At 41.1% G+C, this 22,202-nt stretch overlaps 1 protein-coding gene across 1 annotated transcript in view; it reads right to left on the minus strand.

Annotated features, from left to right (window-relative positions):
- Positions 1-2,477: 2,477 nt before the first annotated feature.
- The window catches only part of rnf149 (ring finger protein 149), a 32,868-nt gene continuing 13,143 nt past the window's right edge, over positions 2,478-22,202 (minus strand). Inside the window, exons 3-8 of the mRNA XM_033022577.1 lie at positions 16,360-16,610; positions 13,202-13,285; positions 9,827-9,909; positions 9,527-9,623; positions 8,174-8,360; positions 2,478-4,107 (exon numbers count right to left, since the gene is read on the minus strand). Of these exons, the coding sequence (XP_032878468.1) occupies positions 4,037-4,107; positions 8,174-8,360; positions 9,527-9,623; positions 9,827-9,909; positions 13,202-13,285; positions 16,360-16,610 (773 nt within the window). The 3' untranslated portion in view covers positions 2,478-4,036. The remainder of the gene's footprint in view (positions 4,108-8,173; positions 8,361-9,526; positions 9,624-9,826; positions 9,910-13,201; positions 13,286-16,359; positions 16,611-22,202) is intronic.

Here is a 22,202-nt window from a genome sequence, read left to right on the forward strand (position 1 = left end):
GGGATGTACAACGGGATCTGGGGGTCCTTGTACGTCAGTCTATGAAAGTAAGCATGCAGGTACAGCAAGCAGTGAAGAAAGCGAATAGCATGTTGGCCTTTATAAAACGAGGAATCGAATATAGGAGCAAAGAGGTCCTACAGTTGTACAGAGCCCTAGTGAGCATACCTGGAGTATTGTGTGCAGTTTTGGTCCCCTAATTTGAGGAAGGACATTCTTGCTATTGAGGGAGTGCAGCGTAGGTTTACAAGGTTAATTCCTGGGATGGCGGGACTGTCATATGCTGCGAGAATGGAGCAGCTGGGCTTGTACACTCGAGTTTAGAAGGATGAGAGGGAATCTCATTGAAACATATCAGATTGTTAAGGACTTGGACATGCTAGAGGCAGGAAACATGTTCCCGATGTTGGGGGAGTCCAGAACCAGGGGCCACAGTTTAAGAATAAGGAGTAAGCCATTTAGAACGGAGACGAGGAAACACTTTTTCTCAGAGAGTGGTGAGTCTGTGGAATTCTCTGCCTCAGAGGGCGGTGGAGGCAGGTTCTCTGGATGCTTTTAAGAGAGAGCTAGATAGGGCTCTTAAAAATAGCGGAGTCAGGGGATATGGGGAGAAGGCAGGAACGGGGTACTGATTGGGGATGATCAACCATGATCACATTGGCTCGAAGGGCCAAATGGCCTACTCCTGCACCTATTGTCTATTTTACGAACTTTGCTTAAAAATGCAGCACTGTCGTAATTTTCACCTGAAAGTCATTTTCTCAGATACATTGCATTGTGAGGAGTTGCAGTAGCCATAGCCCTCTCCTGAAAGTAATTCCTCAGCCTTGGCCACCACACGTTAAATCATTACCGAGCTGAACTCCTTTGCCACCTTTCTCAATGATCTCATCCCTTTCGTAATCAGTGAGCCTTGTGTATCAGAGATAATCCCTTGCAGATGACAGGCATGCACTGAGATGTCCTTGGGATTGGAAGAGCTGTGGCAAAGGAGGAACTTGGCTCATATCCAAACCAGATTGCCCCACAGTATTGAGTAAAAATTAAAATTGTCAACATTTCTTTCTGTTTCATAACCCTTGTCCAATCTTTCCCCAGGGTCTAATATTGGCCTTAGCTGTCAAATAGCAACAGTGGGTCACTTAGTCATCGCCAATAAAATGGCTTGTTATGAGGGAAAAACGTCCCATAGCAATGCATCTCTACTTAAAAATGGGATTCAATGGGAACTTTATTCCGGAAAATCCCTATATGTAGTTTTCTAGAAATGTAACCCTCCATAAGACAGGTCACCTCTACTGCATTTTGTAAATGATACGCTGTAACGTCTGTGCTAGGGGTGATGGGAATGAGTGTATAGGATGATTGATGGAGTACGAATGAAGCAGACTGCTTGATGGTGTGAATGTTGTTGCATCTGCACTCCACCAGCTGAGTGGACAATATAGTGCGTAAGATGTGAGTTAGACATTGATAAATTGTGATGGTCACTTTAACCAAAATATATTTGAAATTAATTTATCCTTTGGTTGGGGTGAGTGGAAACTAAGATTACTCCTCAGCACACAGTTCCAGATGTAGATGGGAATGTTAATATCATTCTAGCTCAGTCATGATGAATAATGGCAGTCTCAATGGAGAAATTACATCCTAAACAGAAAGACCTCCCAGCTAATCCTACGAAACCAGTAACTAGATTAGAGAGTCTGCAATGAGTGTGCAGTGCTAAATCAGATGACATTTTCTCAGGGATGAGGTGTCCATTTTTAACATCAATGAGCAAGCAACAGAAAATGTCAAAGTCTAATTTTTAGTTTAGAGATACAGCGTGGAAACAGGCCCTTCGGCCCACTTACACACACCAGGGTCAATTTAACCAAGCCAATTAGCCTACAAACCTGTATGTCTTTGGAGTGTGGGAGGAAACTGGAGCAGAGAAAACCCATGCATGCAACGGGGAGAACATAAACTGCGTAGACAGCACCCATGGTCAGTATCTAATTTGTAGTTCATTGCTAAATTGAACAGCAAGATCCTGCAAACCAGAATGAATTGTTTCATCTGTTAATTGAGGAAGGAGTAAAAACCAATAGTCTGTTCAAGTAGTCCCACAGAATGTAAAGCTAATGTTTTCTGCTTCCAGGCTGGTTAGTTTGTGATCCTCATTTTAATGAGTGGACTGAAAATAATAGCACCATGTAATCAGAGGTAGGAAAATTCAGCCTCGGCGTCCAGTTAAACCAAATTGAGTTAAATGTTCTATCCTCATGCACCATAAGAAATGTAGCACTATTTTATAACACTGATGAAATCCTTATTTGTGCATTTAGTATAACAATAGTGGGGTCCAATTTTTTACACACTAATGTCCCTCATAATGTGTAAATTGAAATAAAAAGGCAGGCTGGAATTTATACTTGTCCTTAATGACTTAATCATCTGAAAAATGTTAAAGACAATTAAAATGCACAAAAATTACAGTTCAGAATGTGTTTATTGCGTGCACACAATTTCACTTAGGGCCTGGTCTCCAAAGCCTTAAATCCCCACCATCACTGCCATCGTTTAAAAAAATTACAAATTGATCTTAGAATCTTTACAAGAAACCTTTTAAACTGTAGCCAGCCAGACATAAATGAAATGGCAGACTAAAGCAAGTTCTACTAAAGGAACTGCAAGTATGTAGCCTCATGTTCATCTTCTCATGACAACTTACATTTTGTTAGAAAGCAATGTTGGCATTTAATTTACTATAAAAGAAGATACTACGCCGTCTCTTTTGGTATCTCACTGCTTGCATCTATGGGCTCACTTTAAAAATAAAATGGTGGCAAACAGTGACCTGCACTGAACAGGATGAAATGTTAATGCATTTCCATGTTTTTGTAATATGCCATATGCTGTTAATATTCCATAATACAGTAATGAGCAATTTTGTTTTAATTTGGTTTTAAATCTTGAATTTTTGTCCCAAATATTAATGCAGTCCCAAATATTAATGCAGTTTTATAAATTACTACCACAATGATATATTTTGCAGATTATGGTTATAAATTTATTTTCATAAGGCACATTGTTTTATTGCTCTTTTACATTAAAATGAAGTACAAGATCTTATTGGTTTGGCATAATTATAAAATATTTCCAATTTCAAATTGCCCTTAAAATTTGACAATACTACAATAATGGGTAGTATAATTGTATTAACATTGTTATGAAGCAGTAATGCAGCTTTATCAAAAGTTAATAGGTTTATTTTAATAATGGAAAGTTTACCAGTAAATTCGGACAAGTTTTGAAGTGCAGGTAGTTGAAATTTTAATCCAATGATATTGGTCTTTTATGACCATCGTCATAATTGAAATGCTTAACAAACATTTGTTTAATTATTCAATCTTTTTAGTGCATTTTAATGGCGAACCCGTGCAGCCACAGGTGGAACTAAATTAGCACACAATATCCATAAAATGGAAGGGCCACTTGGAGAAATCTACCAAACATCGTGGAACGGTAGTGGGACAAACTGGTAGAACAGGATAATTCCCTGAAATATGTTACTAGTCCGGTTAAGATCATTGACAATATGACAACTGGCTACAAATAACTCCCCAGACATCCATATTTGACAAATTGGCAATATAAATCCATTGAAAATGTGATCAAATAAGCATATTTACAAATATACTTGAGAGAGAACAAAGAAAAAGACAAAATGGACACATATATAACCAGTGATTTTTAAATTCCAGCATCACAAATCTACATTCTGGAAGAACAGGAATTTTGCAATATATAAAAAGGAATCCCATGAGTTACCAGATCAATGTATTTCATCACCTCCATGAAAAATTACCCAATGTTCTATACAGAGAAGATTATTTTAAACAGTTAGAATTGCAAAGCGATAAATTAAAATACATGACCTAATATTTCATTCCACACACCAAACTGCATACAATATTTTCATTTTTCTTCAAAAAACCCACAATGGCCTTTCGTGCTTCAAGAGAACATCACTTTCCAATTTTAGAAGTGTTCACCTGGAATCTGGACATCCAATAGGGCAAGACGAACTGTCACTAGTTATTTGATTTTCTAAATTTGCTTCTAAAGAAAGGAAAAAATTGTGAAAGTTTTGAACAAAATCTGTTTTTTTTTTTAAGCTATTAGAATTTACATATTCAAAAAACAAATCTATTGCAGCTTTGAAATGATGAGGGGGAGGAGTATTTATTTGTGCAAATTACGTGTGCGTGCGTGTGTGTATCTATATAACAAAGTCTTGTCGTGTGTGTGCGTGCGTGTGTGTTCCCATAATGTGTCAATCTGCTTTTCCTATCTTCTTCCAAACGCTAGGCCACAGCCTTCCCATTTTCACATATCCTACTCACATTTTTCCCGTCGTGGCGATAAACATCTTCCTGTCGCAATCCCACCTATATTTCCAAAGTTATTAATCCTTTAAATTTTAAAAACAACCCCAAAAACTCCCCCGTTTCTGGAAAAAAAGAAACCCCGAGTGACGTCACAATTCACTTGCAAGACAGGACGGGACACTCCAGGAGTGGCGACGGCTGCCGAAGCCCGATTACCTGGTGGGGAGGGTGGTGCCGCGGGCCGAGCTCGGGGCTGACAAAGAAGCCGCAGCTGGAACCAAGGACAATCCGGGATCAGGGACGAGCCCGCTGGAGCCCAGGCGGCGGCTGAGCTGACGGATGGAGTCTACAGCCAAGGCCACGTTCCAAGCCCTGGTGCTACTCTACGATCTGGGTAGGTCCTGGGGCAGGGAATGGGAGTGAGGGGAGAAGGATGAGGGAAATGAGGAGCAGGGAGATGGGGGGGGGGGGGTGGAGGAGGGAGATGCCTCCTCCTCCCCATCTACCCTCCCATTCTCGATTCCCCCTCCCACCGCCCTGCTCCCTCCCTCCCACTACGCCCCCCCTTCCCCTCTACCCCCTCCTCTCTGCCCCCCCCCGCTCCCTCTCTGCCCCCCCGCTCCCTCTCTTCCCCCCCCCGCTCCCTATCTGCCACCCTCCCTCTCTAGGGATTGAAGAGGGAAGGTGAAGAATAGGAGGGAGTGCTGGGGGATGAGGAGAAATGCGCCTGCGCATTTGGGGGCTATGTGTGAGTGGTGCAATATTGCGTTGGGGGAATGGCTTGCGTTGGGGGAACGGGTGAGTGGTGGAATCTTGACCCAATGGGTCTGCACTTGGTCTAGTGCACGCACGCACACACACTCGACCCTTCTCAGATATATCATATATATCTATTTTTTTCCCCAGGATTTTGCTGCAGCAAGAATGCACAATGGCCTGGTGCTGCCAATCCACAATAACCCATTTTATTGTATCTTGTACTAAAATTACCCTTAGCAGAACTGTGGGGAGAGCACAACGAGCATTGAACCATTACAATTTTACATTGCAAGCATTTGATGAAATGGCCCCTTTGCAGTGGCGAGGTAGCAGACTTCCAATGCCAACTGGAATAGAAGATCGATTGGAAGCTAGAGGACGAGTTGTGGGGCAAATTCTCTTAATAAAGAACATTGAGCCGGTGGATAATTTAGCATATTAAACATTTATATTTAGTTTTTATGATTTTGTTTACACCTTAACTTCTGTTCAAAAAGGCTCCACTGTAGAGTAGTGAATGGCATCATCCTTTCTTTCAATCTTCATAGCAAATATGCTTCATGTTGTTGCTTTCCACAGAGCATGAAATCCCTGTTTGCTTCTCAATGAGGTATAATCACAGTACCGCTCCCTCTCCCACTACGCCCCGCTTCCCCTCTACCCCCTTCCCCCTCCTCTCTGCCCTACTCGGGAAATTGATGAGGGTAAAGCAGTGGATGTTGTATATATGGACTTCAGTAAGGCCTTTGACAAGGTTCCTCATGGAAGGTTGGTTAAGAAGGTTCAATTGTTGGGTATTAATGGTGGAGTAGCAAGATGGATTCAACATTGGCTGAATGGGAGATGCCAGAGAGGAATGGTGGATGGCTGTTTGTCAGGTTGGAGGCCAGTGACTAGTGGGGTGCCACAGGGATCTGTGTTGGGTCCACTGTTGTTTGTCATGCACATCAATGATCTGGATGATGGTGTGGTAAATTGGATTAGTAAGTATGCAGATGATACTAAGATAGGTGGTGTTGTGGATAATGAAGTAGATTTTCTAAGTCTACAGAGAGATTTAGGCCATTTGGAAGAGTGGGCTGAAAGATGGCAGATGGAGTTTAATGCTGATAAGTGTGAGGTGCTACATCTTGACAGGACAAATCAAAATAGGACGTACATGGTAAATGGTAGTGAATTGAGGAATGCAGTTGAACAGAGGGATCTAGGAATAACTGCAGTTCCCTGAAGGTGGAATCTCATGTAGATAGGGTGGTAAAGAAAGCTTTTGGTGTGTTGGCCTTTATAAATCAGAGCATTGAGTATAGAAGTTGGGATGTAATATTAAAATTGTACAAGGCATTGGTGAGGCCAATTCTGGAGTATGGTGTACAATTTTGGTCGCCTAATTATAGGAAGGATGTCAACAAAATAGAGAGAACACAGAGGAGATTTACTAGAATGTGAACACAGAGGAGATTTACTTGAATGTTACCTGGGTTTCAGCAACTAAGTTACAGAGAAAGGTTGAACAAGTTAGGTCTTTATTCTTTGGAGCGCAGAAGGTTAAGGGGGGACTTGATAGAGGTCTTTAAAATGATGAGAGGGATAGACACAGTTGACGTGGATAACCTTTTCCCACTGAGAGTAGGGAAAATTCAAACAAGAGGACATGACTTGAGAATTAAGGGACAGAAGTTTAGGGGTAACATGAGGGGGAACTTCTTTACTCAGAGAGTGGTAGCGGTGTGGAATGAGCTTCCAGTGGAAGTGGTGGAGGCAGGTTTGTTGGTATCATTTAAAAATAAATTGGATAGGCATATGGATGAGAAGGGAATGGAGGGTTATGGTATGAGTGCAGGCAGGTGGGGCTAAGGGAAAATAATTGTTCGGCATGGACTTGTAGGGTCGAGATGGCCTGTTTCCGTGCTGTAATTGTTATATGGTTATATGGTATGGTTACCATTCTTCTGATAGGGAAGAGGAGCTACCAAAGCTTTCTGTTAAGACACAAAATGCTGGAGTAACTCAGCGGGACAGGCAGCATCTCTGGAGAGAAGGAATGGGTAACTTCTTCAGACTGGCTGATACATCACCCATTCCTTCTCCCCAGAGATGCTGCCTGTCCCGCTGAGTTACCCCAACATTTTGTGTCTATCTTCGGTGTAAACCAGCATCTGCAGTTCCTTCCTACACAAACTTTCTTTACTCACTTGCTGGAAGTGCATGTGGATGTCAAGCAGTTAGCTTATACTCTGTTACCATTTCTCATCATTATATGTAAAGGTGAAACATGAACCGGTTAACAGATTAAAAGATCTGATCAAATAAATTCCTGGAGGATTTCGAACAAGAATTTGCAGCTTGTTGGGATTTTAAGGATGGATGCTCTTATTGATGGTCTTTAGATCTTTAAAATTAAATCTAGATATCAACATATTGCAAATGGAATACTACAAAGTAGTTCCTGGAGAAATCTGTTACACAGAATACGTGCTGTACAAGATCATGCCCATAGCTGTGATAGAAGTCTTAAAAAGCATGCCCTCTTCTGAAATAATGTGCTTGAATATCTCTACCTCAAAGTACACTTGGAAGTTCTCTCTCCAACGGTTCTGTCAAACCCTCACTCACTATTCCCCCTCGCTGCCTGATATGCACCTATTTCTCCCACTATCCTAGCCCCTTCCAGCTATATGCCTCCCTCCTTTACATTTAATTCCTCTTCTCTCCTTACCTGACTGTTTTGTCTCCTTTTTCTCGAGATCATTGCAAAAAAGAGGGGCCATCAAACTAAAATTTGCTAAGAACACATTGTCGTGCACCGTCTGCCCTCCAGACACTGCAAATGACTAGAAGATGAGCAACCGGATGACAACTTTGTGAATCTCAGGTATATCTCTAATAGTGCCACATGCTATTGCGTTCATCTCAAACGCTACCAGTATGCCACAATCTCCAATTCCCCAGCAGCTTCACATGCTTTTAGTTTTATATCAATTATGCCTGCTTGAAGATTAATTTTATTATACTCAGAAACTTTGAATAAATTTACATACCAATTAAGGCTACAGCTTCATCCTCTTCCGTTAGTCTATCATCATGCTGTAACGACTCAAAGGTTGGAGAGTCAGGGAGCATGCTTGCTTCAGCTCCATCTTGTAGAGGAACATTTGCATTGCCAACTGGGATATTGTCAGGTACCGACTCTGGGATAACTACTTCAACATTTTCACATGTATCCATCTGTCACAGGTATAAATAATGTAGTCAGCAACAAAAGATAATAAAAATTAAAAAAAACTTCTCCTGATCACACCTTCGACTAAATGAGATCAAAATGTTGATCCAAGAGATTGGTTTTAATGAAGATCAAAAAGAGAAATATGGACAGAGGTGTTAAAAAGGAAATTTGGAGAAAATCAAGATTGGTATCCAGCTGTGCTGACAAATCAGTTTCAGCCATTGACCAGGTGGTGACTTGATCTCTGCTGGCAGTGGATGAACGACGGAGGACCCACCCGCTGTGGACCGAGGACTCGCTCACCACGGTCAGAGGACCGAAGATCGCCCTCTTTGGACTGACGACAGAGAACCCGCCAGTAGGCCCGGCTCACCCACCACGGACTACAAAATCGTCCCCGAGCCACTGGCGTCGCTGGGGCCTGCACTGCTGCGACCGAGGAAGAACCTGAGAGCGAGGTAGACATCTAGAGCGAAGGGAGACCCGGTGGGGGGGGGCCACCGAGAACAAAGGGGACCCGGCGGGTAGCTGCCGAGAACGAGGAGGACCCAGCAAGAGGGGGGGCCAGCTGCTGCCATGTGTGGCAGCAGGCAGTAGATAGGAATGTTCGGGAAACTTTTGTAACTGTTGGCGCCAGACACATGGCGACACTTGTGTGCTACCTACGGGAAGTCTGCTGTACAATTTTACATGGTTGTATGCGGAACTAAGCATTTCACTGTACCTAGTGGAAAAAGTGTCATTGCTTTCACAGGATATGGAGCTTTGTTTTGAAGTGCAACACTAGAGTGCTTAAATGGTGCGTAGATAAATGCACTCCGCTCTCCGAAGTGAGGTTTAAATCAATTATGCCGACTCAAAGATAAGAATCCTAAAGCTAATAGATGACATTTAAAAATATTGATTTGGGTATTTGTACACACTTAATTTTGCATCAACTGAATAATTAAAGGGCCTGTCCCACTTTCACGACCTCTGCCGAGTTTGCCCTTGACTCATACTCACAGCATGGTCGTAGGTAGGTCGTGATGCTAGTCGTAGGTACTCGTGGCATCAAGTAGGTCGGGGTGTTTTTCTAGCCTGATGAAAAACGTCCACGAGTAAAAAAAGGTCGTGAAAGTGGGACAGGCCCTTTACTGCTCTATCCAATTGTTTTTCCATTACTTACCATAAAACCAAGTGCTTTAATGACATCGAGTTTGCACATTGGACAGGTATGATGCTCAAGAAGCCATGGATCAATGCACACTCTATGGAATACATGCCTAAAGGATAGGTACAAAATCATAAACTAATTGCAATAGATGCTAAAACTGAATTCCTACCCCAGCTTATTTACTTATTTTGTAGCAACAAATATTCCAAAATTCTAGCACTTTTCTATAGTTTTAAAACAATTGTTATTTTTATACATGTCCTTTCAGGCTAAAGTATTCACGATTTACAGCATAATACCAAAGATTCATACTTGCACGGGAGAATTCGTACAACATCTCGGGATCTGTACACTTCAATGCACACAGCACAGCCTTCAATGTCCAAATCAATTTCCTAACAAGCATTAAAGGGTAAATTAGATAAAGGCACAATCTCTATTTGACAATTTTTAATCAAATTTTTTAAAAAGCCAGCAATTTAAAATTCATACAGTAAATGTTGAAAATACTCAGATTAGACCTGAGATGCGAAGAGTTAATGTTTAAGGTCGAGAACTTCATCAGGTTTATGCAATACTGGGATTGTTCAAGGTCATACTTTGAGAAATAGGAGCCAAGATACAATGCCCTCCATAATGCTTGGGACAAAGACACATCATTTATTTATTTGCCTCTACTCCACAATTTGAGATTTGCATTAGAAAAAAGTCACATGTGGTTAAAGTGCACATTGTCAGATTTTAATAAAGACCATTTCTATACATTTTGGTTTCACCATGTTGAAATCACAGCCGTGTTTATACATACTCCCCCCATTTCAGGGCATCATAATGTTTGGGACACATTAATGTCATGTAAATGAAAGTAGTCATGTTTAGTATTTTGTTGCATATCCTTTGCATGCAATGACTGCTTGAATTCATGGACATCATGGTCTTCTCTGATGCTCTGCCAGGCCTGTATTACAGTCATCTTTAGCTTTTGCTTGTTTTGGGGGCTAGTCCCCTTCAGTTTTCTCTTCAGCATATAAAAGGCATGCTCCATTGGGTTCAGATCGGGTGATTAACTTGGCCACTCAAGAATTGACCATTTTTTAGCTTTGAAAAACTCATTTGTTGCTTTAGCAGTATGTTTGGGAATCATTGTCTTGCTGTAGAATGAACTGCCGGCCAATGAGTTTTAAGGCATTAGTTTGAACTTGAGTAGATAGGATGTGTCTATACACTTCAGAATTCATTATGCTACTACCATCAGCAGTTGTATCATCAATGAAGATAAGTGAGCCAGTACCTTCAGCAGTCATACATGCCCAGGCCATAACACCCCCACCACCGTGTTTCACAGATGAGGTGGTATGCTTTGAATCTTGGGCAGTTCCTTCTCTCCTCCATACTTTGCTCTTGCCATCACTCTGATATATTAATCTTCATCTCATCTGTCCACAAGACCTTTTTCCAGAACTGTGATTGCTCTTTTAAGTACTTCTTGGCAAACTAATCTGGCCATCATATTTTTACGGCTAACCAGTGGTTTGCATCTTGCAGTGTAGCCTCTGTATTTCTGTTCATGAAATCTTCTGCGGGCAGTGGTCATTGACAAATCCACACCTGACCCCTGAAGAGTGTTTCTGATCTGTTGGACAGGTGTTTGAGGATTTTTCTTTATTATAGAGAGAATTCTTCTGTCATCAGCTGTGGGGGTTTTCCTTCGACTGCCAGTCCCTTTGTGATTAGTAAGCTCACCAGTACTCTCTTTCTTCTTAATGATGGTCCAAACAGTTGATTTTGGTCAGCCTAAGGTTTGGCTGATGTCTCTAACAATTCTATTCTTGTTTCTCAGTCTCATAATGGCTTCTTTGACTTTCATCGTCACAACTTTTGTCCTCATGTTGATAAACAGCAATAAAAGTTTCCGAAGGTGATGGAAAGACTGGAGGAAAGACTTGGTGCTGAGAGCTCTCTTATACCTGCATTAAGGAGGTAATTAAACACACCTGAGCAATTAAAAACACCTGTGAAGCCATGTGTGCCAAACATTATGGTGCCCTAAAATGGGGGGACTATGTATAAACACTGCTGTAATTTCTACATGGTGAAACCAAAATGTATAAAATCACCCTTTAATAAAATCTGACAATGTGCACTTTAACCACATGTGATTTTTTTAATCACAAATCTCAAATGTGGATACAGAGGCAAATAAATAAATGCTGGGTCTTTGTCCCAAACATTATGGAGAGCATTGTAGATCATTCATGGACTCTTGTAGCAAATTCAAAATTGGAAGAAACTATTGTTGGCTATTCTTTGGCTGCAACTCAATAAATACAAATAGTGAACAATAGATGAGCCTTTAGAGACAAATGAGTATGGAAGAAACAGACAGGTCAATAAGTATAGAAGAATAGTTTGTCACAGCCAGTTTCAAAGAAAGTAAAGCAAATTTAAAATGGGCAGTTTCAGTACTGCTGCTGGGTGGTAACTGGATTAAATGGATTTAAACACACCTTTGAGGAAAGGACACACATGCTATGGGGGGGCATCAACATGCTCAAGGCACAGAGATGGAGCAATGATCACAAGGTTAAGGATGTTTTGTTTCTTTAACGTGAGCAATAGCAACAAATCTGAAAGGATCAAGGTGAGAAGAATAGTACAACTTAAAATATAAACCTACATTTGTCCAAGAACAAAAGTTGGGCGTTATTAATCTGCTCAAAATATATTCAAATAATCAGGTGATAGATGTTGTGGACAAGCCAGCAGGGAACATTTGGCCCAGTGTCGAAGAAATGGAAGTGGAAGTTGCAGCTGAATGGATAGTTTTGGCCTTTGTGAAACAATAACCGCTCCTTTCACCAATTGCTGGAAAAAGGACAGAGTGCTGGAGTAACTCAGCGGGTCAGAGCATCTCTGGAGAACATGGATTGGCGATGTTTTGGATTGGAACCGTTCTTCATCAGTCTGAGGAAAGGTCCCCATTACTTATCCATGTCCCTCAGAGAGGCTGCTCGGCCCACTGAGTTAGTCCAGCACTGTATTTTTTTGTAAACCACCATCTGCAGTTCCTTGTGTCTACCAATTGTTGGAAGATGGCTTGTGATAGTGAAGAAAAACTATCTTTGCATTTATATAAAATCTTAAAATAATGGCCAGCTTTAGTAATAGAGAGCAGGATTCAATAAGATGTCAAACCTATCTCCCTTAAACTGAAGGCAAGACGTGTGCCATGGGGAATTACTGAAATAAAGTTTTATGGGGGAGAAAGCAATCAATTATTTCAGGCAGCCTTGAATTTAGTTTATCAGAACGTAGAAACGTCATAATGAATAATAATGTTCTGGGTTGAAGCCATTGCTTTGCAATAAAACACACCACTCTTCTCAATAAGATGTTAGACTGAGTCATAGAGAGATAACCTCCATATCTCAAAGTAATAATATCAACTAAAATAAATTACATGCGACCACAGCAGAGAAGGGGATTATTCACAACCCGTGTTAGAGACATAGCTAAAACAAAGAAAACATTAAAATACGGTACAGGAAATAAAATGTTTAAAATACCTCAATGTTTCAATATAATCAGATTAATATACTGAGATGGATAAAAGACAACTTATTTTAGCAGAGCCCTTGGCTGCTTACAGGTTGTGAGGTGCTGCTCAAACTCCCCAACATGCCTTACCCTATCTCCATGCCTGACAGTGTGAAGCTGAAGTTTGTCGATAGCCTTCTTGGTTTCTTTCCTGTTATTCTTGTTTTTTTTGTTCTGTGGCAAATGATTAAAATTGATTTAAAAAAAAATGTTGTTACCTTCAGTAATGATTACTGGACAAATGATCATATTTCTTTAATCACATTAACCAGTTTGTACCCAAATTACATTTCAAGTAATTGTAAAGTCCAAATAGTTTAGAGATACAGCATGAAAACAGGCCCCTATGGCCTACAGATTCTATGAAGACCACTGATTACCCATTCACACTAGTTCTATGCTATTTCACTTTTTCCTAAAGGCACTAGTGGCAAATTTCAGAGGACAATTAACTTACCAACCCATACATTTTTGGGATGTGGGAGGAAACTGGAGCACCAAGAAGAAACCCACGCAGTCACCGGGAAACTCCACACAGGCAACATCCGAGATCAGGATCAAACCTGGGTCTCTCGTGCTGTGAGGCAGCAGCACTACCAACTGCGCCACTGTACTGCCCGATTTTAGTTCCCAACTGACAGGTTTACATTTCTCAGCATTCTCCAGCTGAGGCTCTTGCTGGTTTTAATGACCATTATGTCGACTTAGATTAGATTTTTTTTTACAACAGGAGATATGCAGTCATACAATTTTTAATTTGTGAGACTGCACCAAAACCCCACTATGTTAATTGTGCTAGCTTTACACAGCTTTGATTAGAAATAGTTATGTCTATTTTGTGGGTTTATTGAAAAAAGACAAGAGCCACATCAACAAAATGTAACAGAAAGTGCCATCTTTCATATTCGTGGCCTGGGTCACACCTGAAACAGATGCTGGGCACCAGACGTGCAAAGGAAGTCCATCTAATGTCTTTATCAGGACCACTTCACATGCATACTGTGCTCTGAATGCAGCTGGCTCTAGGATAACCAAGTCCAGGATTTGGCGAATCAATAGAGGCAATGGAAACGACAATATAAATGAATTCAGAGCAGTTACGCAATGATTATTATCATGCATTTAATGTGTTTTGCAGCCAGTGACTGGGGACATGTTTAATCTAAATGGTGTCCAGCGGACACAAAACAATTTTCTGTTTCGTGTTTAATCGGAAGGTTGGCACTCTCCAATTTCACCCCACTTCTTCCCAACACCTTTCTGTTTGCATGAATAGAATAGTCAATCAGGAAGTCAACATTTGTTTGCCAATCGATCCATGAGCATACAGGGTTGAACTCTCAAGTGTCAATTCTGAATTGCTGCTTAAGTTTCACCAGGGGTATATTTTGTGTTATTGTTCCTCCCTTGTTCTATCTCCAAACTCATCTCCATGGTGAGATACTATCACAGAAATAAAAACATAGCATTGGTCAGCAGGTCAAGCAGCATCTGGAGAGAGAGATAACAAGACACAAAGTGCCAGAGTAACTAAGTGGGTCAGGGCAGCTTGTCTGGAGAACATAGATAGGCGACGTTTTCGGGTCAGGACCCTTCTTCAGACTGATTGTCACAAAATAGGTTGGGACCATACCTGAAACGTCGCCAATCTATGTTCTCCAGAGATGCTGCCTGACTCGCTGAGTTACTCCAGCACTTTGTGTCCATTTTTGTAAACCAACATATGCAGTTCTTTATTTCTACATTCTGCACACAGAGATAGAGGGTTAACTTTTCTGGTCCATCATCTTTCATAACAAATAGGTAATATTAGAAATCAAAACAATTTTTCACACAGTTTCTCCCCAAAGATGCTGCTGATCTACTCAGTATCCCTAACATTTTCTATTTTTATTCTAGATTTCCAGTGTCTGCAGTACTTTGTTTCTGGATTATAATTTTGCAGATACCAGTTATCTTATTCAATGACCACAGTGTTGATCGGACATTTGACATTTTTTGCAAATATATCTGTTAATTAAATCTGGAATAACTCTATTTAAACATAGTTTACTTGCTTCAAATATCAAAATTCCTCCTGAATCACACCAGATAGAATAACATCTCAGGGCATTCAACATTTTAGTGTTAGCTATACACCAAAATGCTCAATATTAAAAAAAAAGTAGAGAATTGGCTCTTCCTGCCAAACCCTCTCAAAAAGAAAGTATATTCATGTTTTATTGCTGTGTTTGCATGTAGGAAGTAGATTTAAAGAAAGCCACGTTATCGCTCAAACTGCTCCAGAAATTGTTTTTTGTCAAGCACCACATTTTCGCAGCATTTGGTACTGACACAGACCTGATAGTAATTCATTCACATGCCTTGATTTAGAAGATCAAAAAAAGGACCAACATTTCATTTAGAATCATCAGCAATTGACTTAATATCATGATGAAGACAAAATGTTTAATTCCTTTCACATTTCTTCAGATAATGATGCAGTCATGCCCATGTGGAACAAGACCTAGACAACATTCAGGTCGAGGTTGGTAAGTGGCAAGTTGCATTCCTGAATCTCAATGCACATTTCCAATAGAAACAAAAAGTCCCCTCTCTCCTCGCTATTCAATAGTTTTACCATCCAATTCCACATTTTAAACTGTGGGGTCACATTTGATTGAAAACTTAAGTAAACAAACATCGTAAATGCTGTAGGTACAAAAACATGTATGTGGCTGTATAACCTGCAGGGACTGTTTCACTTCCTGAGTGCCAAAACCTTTTCTTTGTAGAGGACATGTTGAACCATTCTACATAATCTAGGTAAGTTCAACTCCAACTCTCAGTAAATTAACAAAGAAAAGTGTAAACATTCAGTTAAATGGCACCCAATCCTCTGCCTGAATATTCAACCCCTCTATATCACAATGCAATGTAGCTTCAATGTGTACCATCTACAAAAAGCAGATAACACACCAGGTTTCTTTAACATCAATTAAAATAAAAATCTGAAAACGCACAGTAATCACCAGGAGTGCCACTAACCAGAGTTATGCTTTACTAAAACACATATTTTCATAAGTTCTCGGAGCAGAATTAGGCCAGTCGGTCCATCAAGTCTACTCCACCGTTCAATCATGGCTGATCTACCTATCCCTCTCGACCCCTTCGTCCCATAACTCCTGATACCCAAATGAAACCAAATATTTTTGTGAATTAAAAAGGAATTTTAAAGCACATTTAGTTATAAGCCATAAATACTTTACCTGGCTTGAAAACGGCGATCCCGCATATAGAAATCTCTGAATATAGTAGAAGATGAGCCATGCTAAGGAGATGATCATCATTGTTATGAAAGCGATAATAACAAAAACAACTGACTGGGAACTCATCCACTCCTCCACATGGCGGGAACCAACAGTTATGGACATTATCACTGGGATACCTCGACGCACTAATTCCAGTATTTCCAAACCCTTTGTGCTGCCAATCATGATAGCAACAACATTTCTAGTTCCTGAAAACAAAGAAAACAGAATAAATGGTGAGGCAGGGACTATCCAAATATAAGACGAGACTAGGATAAAAGATACTGACTCAACACAAAAGAATCGTAGACGAAAACAGAAAAAAACGTTAACAACAATAAACCTGCTTTTCATCAACGCTAATGCGTTTGCTAATGTGCCAAACTTCTGAACAAATAACATGGCAAAATAAAGGGCTGTGGCTTGGAGGTGGGATACTTCCCGTCATAAATAACAGAACTGCTCACTACATATCCGCCAGCTATGACTGTGGACATCCACCATGTAGCATGGAAGAACTACTTTGCAGGAAATTAGTGAAAGTTTTAAATCACCTAGAATGGATGAAAATTGCTGAGCATGTAGCAGAAATATAACAATGTTCTTAAAATTAAAAAGAACAGCTGTGGAAGTGTAATTATCTGCTTTGTGAGTGAATCAATTTTGTGCCCAATCTTCCCCTTCTTTACATCTGGCAGAGTCACCCAAAGATTTTAATAAGTCAACTTAGAGCACTCAGAGATAAGCCGCCTAAAAGGCACCACTATGAGCACCAAGGAGACAGCAAATGTGAAGTGGCAACTAGTGTGTCTCTGTGTGTCAACTTTAAGTCCAAGATTGCACAATAGTGCTGCAAGACGTACAATAAAATACTCAACATATACCACGATAAAACAATGCATAGGTCCATTTATTTCCCTATATATCACCTTTTAAAGGTAAATCCCAATATGCAACCTTGTAATAAAGTCTGGCTGATTTACTGGCACAGTGGCGCAGCTGTTAGACCTGCTGCCTGACAGCGCCAGAAACCCGGATTCAATCCTGGCCTTGGGTGCTTTCTGTATGGAGGTTGCACGTTTTCCCTATGACCACGTGGGTTTCCTCCCACATCCCAAAGACATGTAGATTTGTAGGTTAATTGGCCTCTGTAAATAGCTGGTAGTGTGTAGGGAGTGGATGAGAGAGTGAGAACTAGTGTGATCAATGATAACCATGGGTTTGGGAGCAAATGGACTTGTTTCCATACTGTATTATTCAATCGATCAATAACTCCACAAGTTATCCTTTGAAATACAATGTAGGCACATTGTAATTTATGCACCCGTCTTTTCTATACACAACGTGCCTGCAGAACTTTAAAAATCCTCCCTACTCATTTGACTAGGGTAAGATCAGCAAATTAAATCAGCTTTCCAAAGTTGTCAACAGAGGACTGTTGGGAGATGACAATATTGCAGATAGCTGGCAGCTTGCTGGGTGAATACCTACTCAGTTGTCATGGCATTCCTCTGAGGCAGCAGCAGACAGACTACTGCTTTCCTTTCAGCTAATCCACCACAAAAATAACGGAGCTGAACATTAGTGAAGGTGACAATGGTGTAGTTGAGACACGGAAGGAATGAAAAATCCCTCTGGTAAATGATAATTAAGATTAATAGTAGCAGAGCACAAATGCGCAGCAGTCGTTGAAGCCTGATCCTGCTTAGCTTTCTTGCATCTGTTCTTCTTAAATCAACTGTGGTTTTTTCTTGGCTGAATTTTTGTTTCAAAGCATGTGCAAGAGCATGTTTCTCTGGGAGGAGGAGAAAAGGAGGAGCAGGGAATGGGCAGCTTCCCAGCAAAAGACTAATCTTAGTTAAAGGACTGTGGGGTTTGAACAACCTCCAAACCTTAAGGAGACTTTGCACTCTGTTTCCAAGGAGGACAAGGAAAATATATAATTGAATTGGTAGTATATCCAATGTCAGGAACGCTTTCCCTTTATTGTGGATATTAGCTACTAAAGAAGGTTCACTGGAAAGAAAGCTATTCCCAACCACCATCCCAAATTTGGCCTACAACCAGTGACTTTTCTTCCAGGAAGCACCGATTGAAGCTTTCGTGGAAGAAATGCTCCATTAATATTATACCTACCTTCAGGTGATTGAGCATAGATTCAGGAAAATGCAACATACTTCAAAAAGATAAAGCTGGCTTCTATTAATTTAAAAACTATTTGCACTAAGAGATTATGCAAACTGCAACATTGATTTTATTTCAATTGCACTTTAAGGTATTCATACTGTTAACTAGTCATAGCTCTAAGGGTATCTCCAGAATACATCCAAGTATCTGGTTAATTAATTATATAATAGTAGCACCTCGAACCATCTTGTAGCTGCTTCCAGTACATAAACAATGTGTTTCTTAAAGTCACATACAACCTATACCATTACTGAATGAAATCTTCCCATTCATGACACTTACATAATTATGCTAGCACCTCTGTGTCCAAAACTTTCATGAATAAAGATGGCCTCTAGTGCAATGCTTTCACACTGAAAAAGCAAAGAGCTAAATTTGCTGAAATAGAGTCTGAAGAAGGGTCCCAACCCGAAACGTCACGCATCGATGGTCTCGAGATGCTGCCTGACCCGCTGAGTTACCTCAGCAATTTGTGTCCTTTAGCCACAATTTGCTGCTGCTTTCAGGTTACTAGATTTCTCCGTCTCGATCAATCATCCATCTGTTATATTAGCTTGGTTTGATATTTTCCCCCTTTTTTTCTCTTTTTCCACTCTGGGAATAGGGAGGTTGCACACAATCGAGGTCACGACCCGTGACCCGTACTGCTGCCACGCAACGCCAACTGGAGTACACGTGGTGAACTGCAGCTAATCATTTGCTATGGCTGCCAGCACAGCGGGCCCTTCTTCTGGCCCAGCATCCGGATTGGTTGCACGCCTTCTATCCCGTGACCAGGGGTGGGAGGAGAAGGTCGTGGGGTGGGGGGGAGAAAGAGGTCGGGGTGTCGGTGCAGCGCTGTCAGTGACTCTGGGTGGACGGAGGGAGCAGACCGTCCCCAACTCTGCAGCAGCTGACGTTGCCTGGAGCCGCGGCCCCGCTTCACCCGACCCGCTCCCCTCGGCACCGCTCCACCCGGCCCCGCTCCATCCGGCCCAGCCCCGCTCCCCAGGCCCCGCTTCACCCGGCACCGTGTATGGGCGCTGCCGAGCCACAGCCTGTGACAGTGCGGCCCACAGACGGAGGCAGGGTGGAGGGCGGCCGTGGCCGGACAGCGCTGACCCCAGGGGGAGAATGGGGGCTGTCCCGAGGGATGCGTTCCTTCGGCCGCTTACTCATTGGTGCTCGGGTTCAGAGCAAAGATACTGATACCGTCCCGCTTTCAATGACAGTACCCACAAATATTTCTAACACAAAAAATGACAATTTTCGGCGGTTTTTAACAGGTAAGAAGGTACGCGTTCCGTGTTTTAACAGTGTGTGCTGAGGCAGCCATGTCCTCCACATGGATTGAGCTGCTCCATGCGTCACGCCCTTTGACCCGATGACCTTGCGTGCAACCCCCCTATAGGCTACATGACTAGTCTATTCATCTGGGTACATCCTCCTATTCTTCATTTTACAGATCTCACAGTCTTGCATCTATTTTCTACTCTATAACCGCTCACATTGACTCACTGTTCAGAAAAGCTCATTTACAATTTGTCCCGATGGTCATCCCAGTTTCACCCTAACAGAGAAATCCCATTCCCTCCACTGCAGATTTACTCCTTCGTCTCTATTCCAGTTCTGACAAAGGGACTTTGACCCAAAATCTTAACCATGCTTCTCTTCCCACAGATGCAGGCCGACTGCTGATTGCCTCCGTTTTTTGTTTTAATTTTACACTTCCAGCATCACTATTTTCATGTGTTGATGCCCTTTCCAGTTGATTAATAAGAACATGGATCGAAATTGGAGCCATTTGGTTCCACGTGTTTATTCAGCCATTCTAGAAAGTCATGGGGGGCCCTCGATCTCAATTCCATTAGTTCATCCCATCTCCATTCCCCTCAGTTTCCTCAGTTTGAAGATATTGATGGATTTTTATCCAAACACAGTGTCCATTACATCCCTCAGAATCTACTCCATCAAACCGCATTCTCTCCATTTGGGTAACTAGGACAAGTACATTGCCAAATCTAGTAAACCCAAGTTGCTCCCCCTCTGAACAAATATTTCCCCTCTCAAACAAGGCATCTGTAACTGATTAAACTAACAGAAGAGGCCATTTGCAAAGAGCAAGACAACAATGAGCTCTGTTGCCACGGTACGAGAAGTGATCCTTGTCCTAACAAAGATGCCAACCAGATTACAGGCAGCAGAATCTTTGGGCCATCTCTTTTGAGAAAATAGAGATAGGAGCGATTTTGTCCTTCCAAGTAGGATCTGCTGACTTTTGTTTTTGGATAAAGGCAAAAGAGTTGAGGAGATCTGTAACAGATATAGTTGGACATGTCCTAACACTTCTCATAAGAAGGGTTTCGGCCCGAAACGTTGCCTATTTCCTTCGCTCCATAGATGCTGCTGCACCCGCTGAGTTTCCCCAGCATTTTTGTGTAACTTCTCAGAGGAACACTTTTACAACTTGGACCTCCCATGGGTGAAACAAATAACCATGCTCTTTCAGCTGGCAAAGAAAGGGGTTGTGAAATTCTCAACCTAAACCAATCTATTTTTTCCCCATGTACTAAACACGACTCTATGCTTGATTTTATTTTGGCCATCATTCTAACGTTTTGCTACATTAAAGGAGCTACATATATGGAAGTTTTGATTTTGTTCTTACTAAGTCATGGTGCATTTGAACTTCCACTAGTGGAAAAACATACTAAAAATAAGTAAAACTAATCTTAATGTTCCAAAATACTGTAAATCAACTCTCTCTCTCAAAGTCCAGGATATGAGCTGCAAACATGCCAGTGATTTTTGTATTTGACAACAGCAATGCATTTTTGCAGCAAACTAAAGGAGCGTATGTTTGCCCCACCCACATGATCATAATTTTAATAAGCTTACAACAGGCTAACATAACTCCCTTAAGCAGCAATAATGCACCCAACTGCACGCACTGGCTTGTTTGATACTACTGCTAGGCTAATACGACACACTCAGGAGATTTCCTAATTTCCATCTCCTCCCAACTCCATTTTACCCATTGCGCATGTAAGCAACCTTCAATCTGAATTGTACAGGTTAACTTAATACTGTCAAGTGTTCACAAAGAATTAACATGCTCGCACATCTCTCTATCATCAGGGTGGCCTAAATTACATTCCAAGGTTAACAATGAAATAAACTGCAACACACCAGATCAGTTAAACTAGTAGCAAGGCAATAACCATCGCCTCATACAACAGAGAAGTTATATTCATAATGGAAAATTAATTTTCCAAAAGTGCTTGGTTTCTATTTAAGACTTTTTTGTCCATTGTCTATTGTCTATTTTTCAAAGTGTTATTTGTGTAGAATTGTAAAGAGACAGTGCTCAGATTTAAAATGAAAACAGCACTGATCTGAACTGACGTTATTGCACATTAACATTGCAGAAACATGTACGCACCTAAAATTGTATCTTCTTTCCAGTAAACAAAACCATTCCACAATTTGTCCAAAATTAAAAAATAAACAAATAAATCTGGATGTTCTGAAAGATATTCAAATAAATCACTTTTTTTAAACCGCCCTCCAGTCCCTTCCAATCCAAGTTCACAGAGTTTGGTGATACAAAGATGATGACTACCTCATTAACTCTC

This window comes from Amblyraja radiata, chromosome 6 (assembly GCF_010909765.2).
Source record: "Amblyraja radiata isolate CabotCenter1 chromosome 6, sAmbRad1.1.pri, whole genome shotgun sequence".
NCBI classification, from domain to species: domain Eukaryota; kingdom Metazoa; phylum Chordata; class Chondrichthyes; order Rajiformes; family Rajidae; genus Amblyraja; species Amblyraja radiata.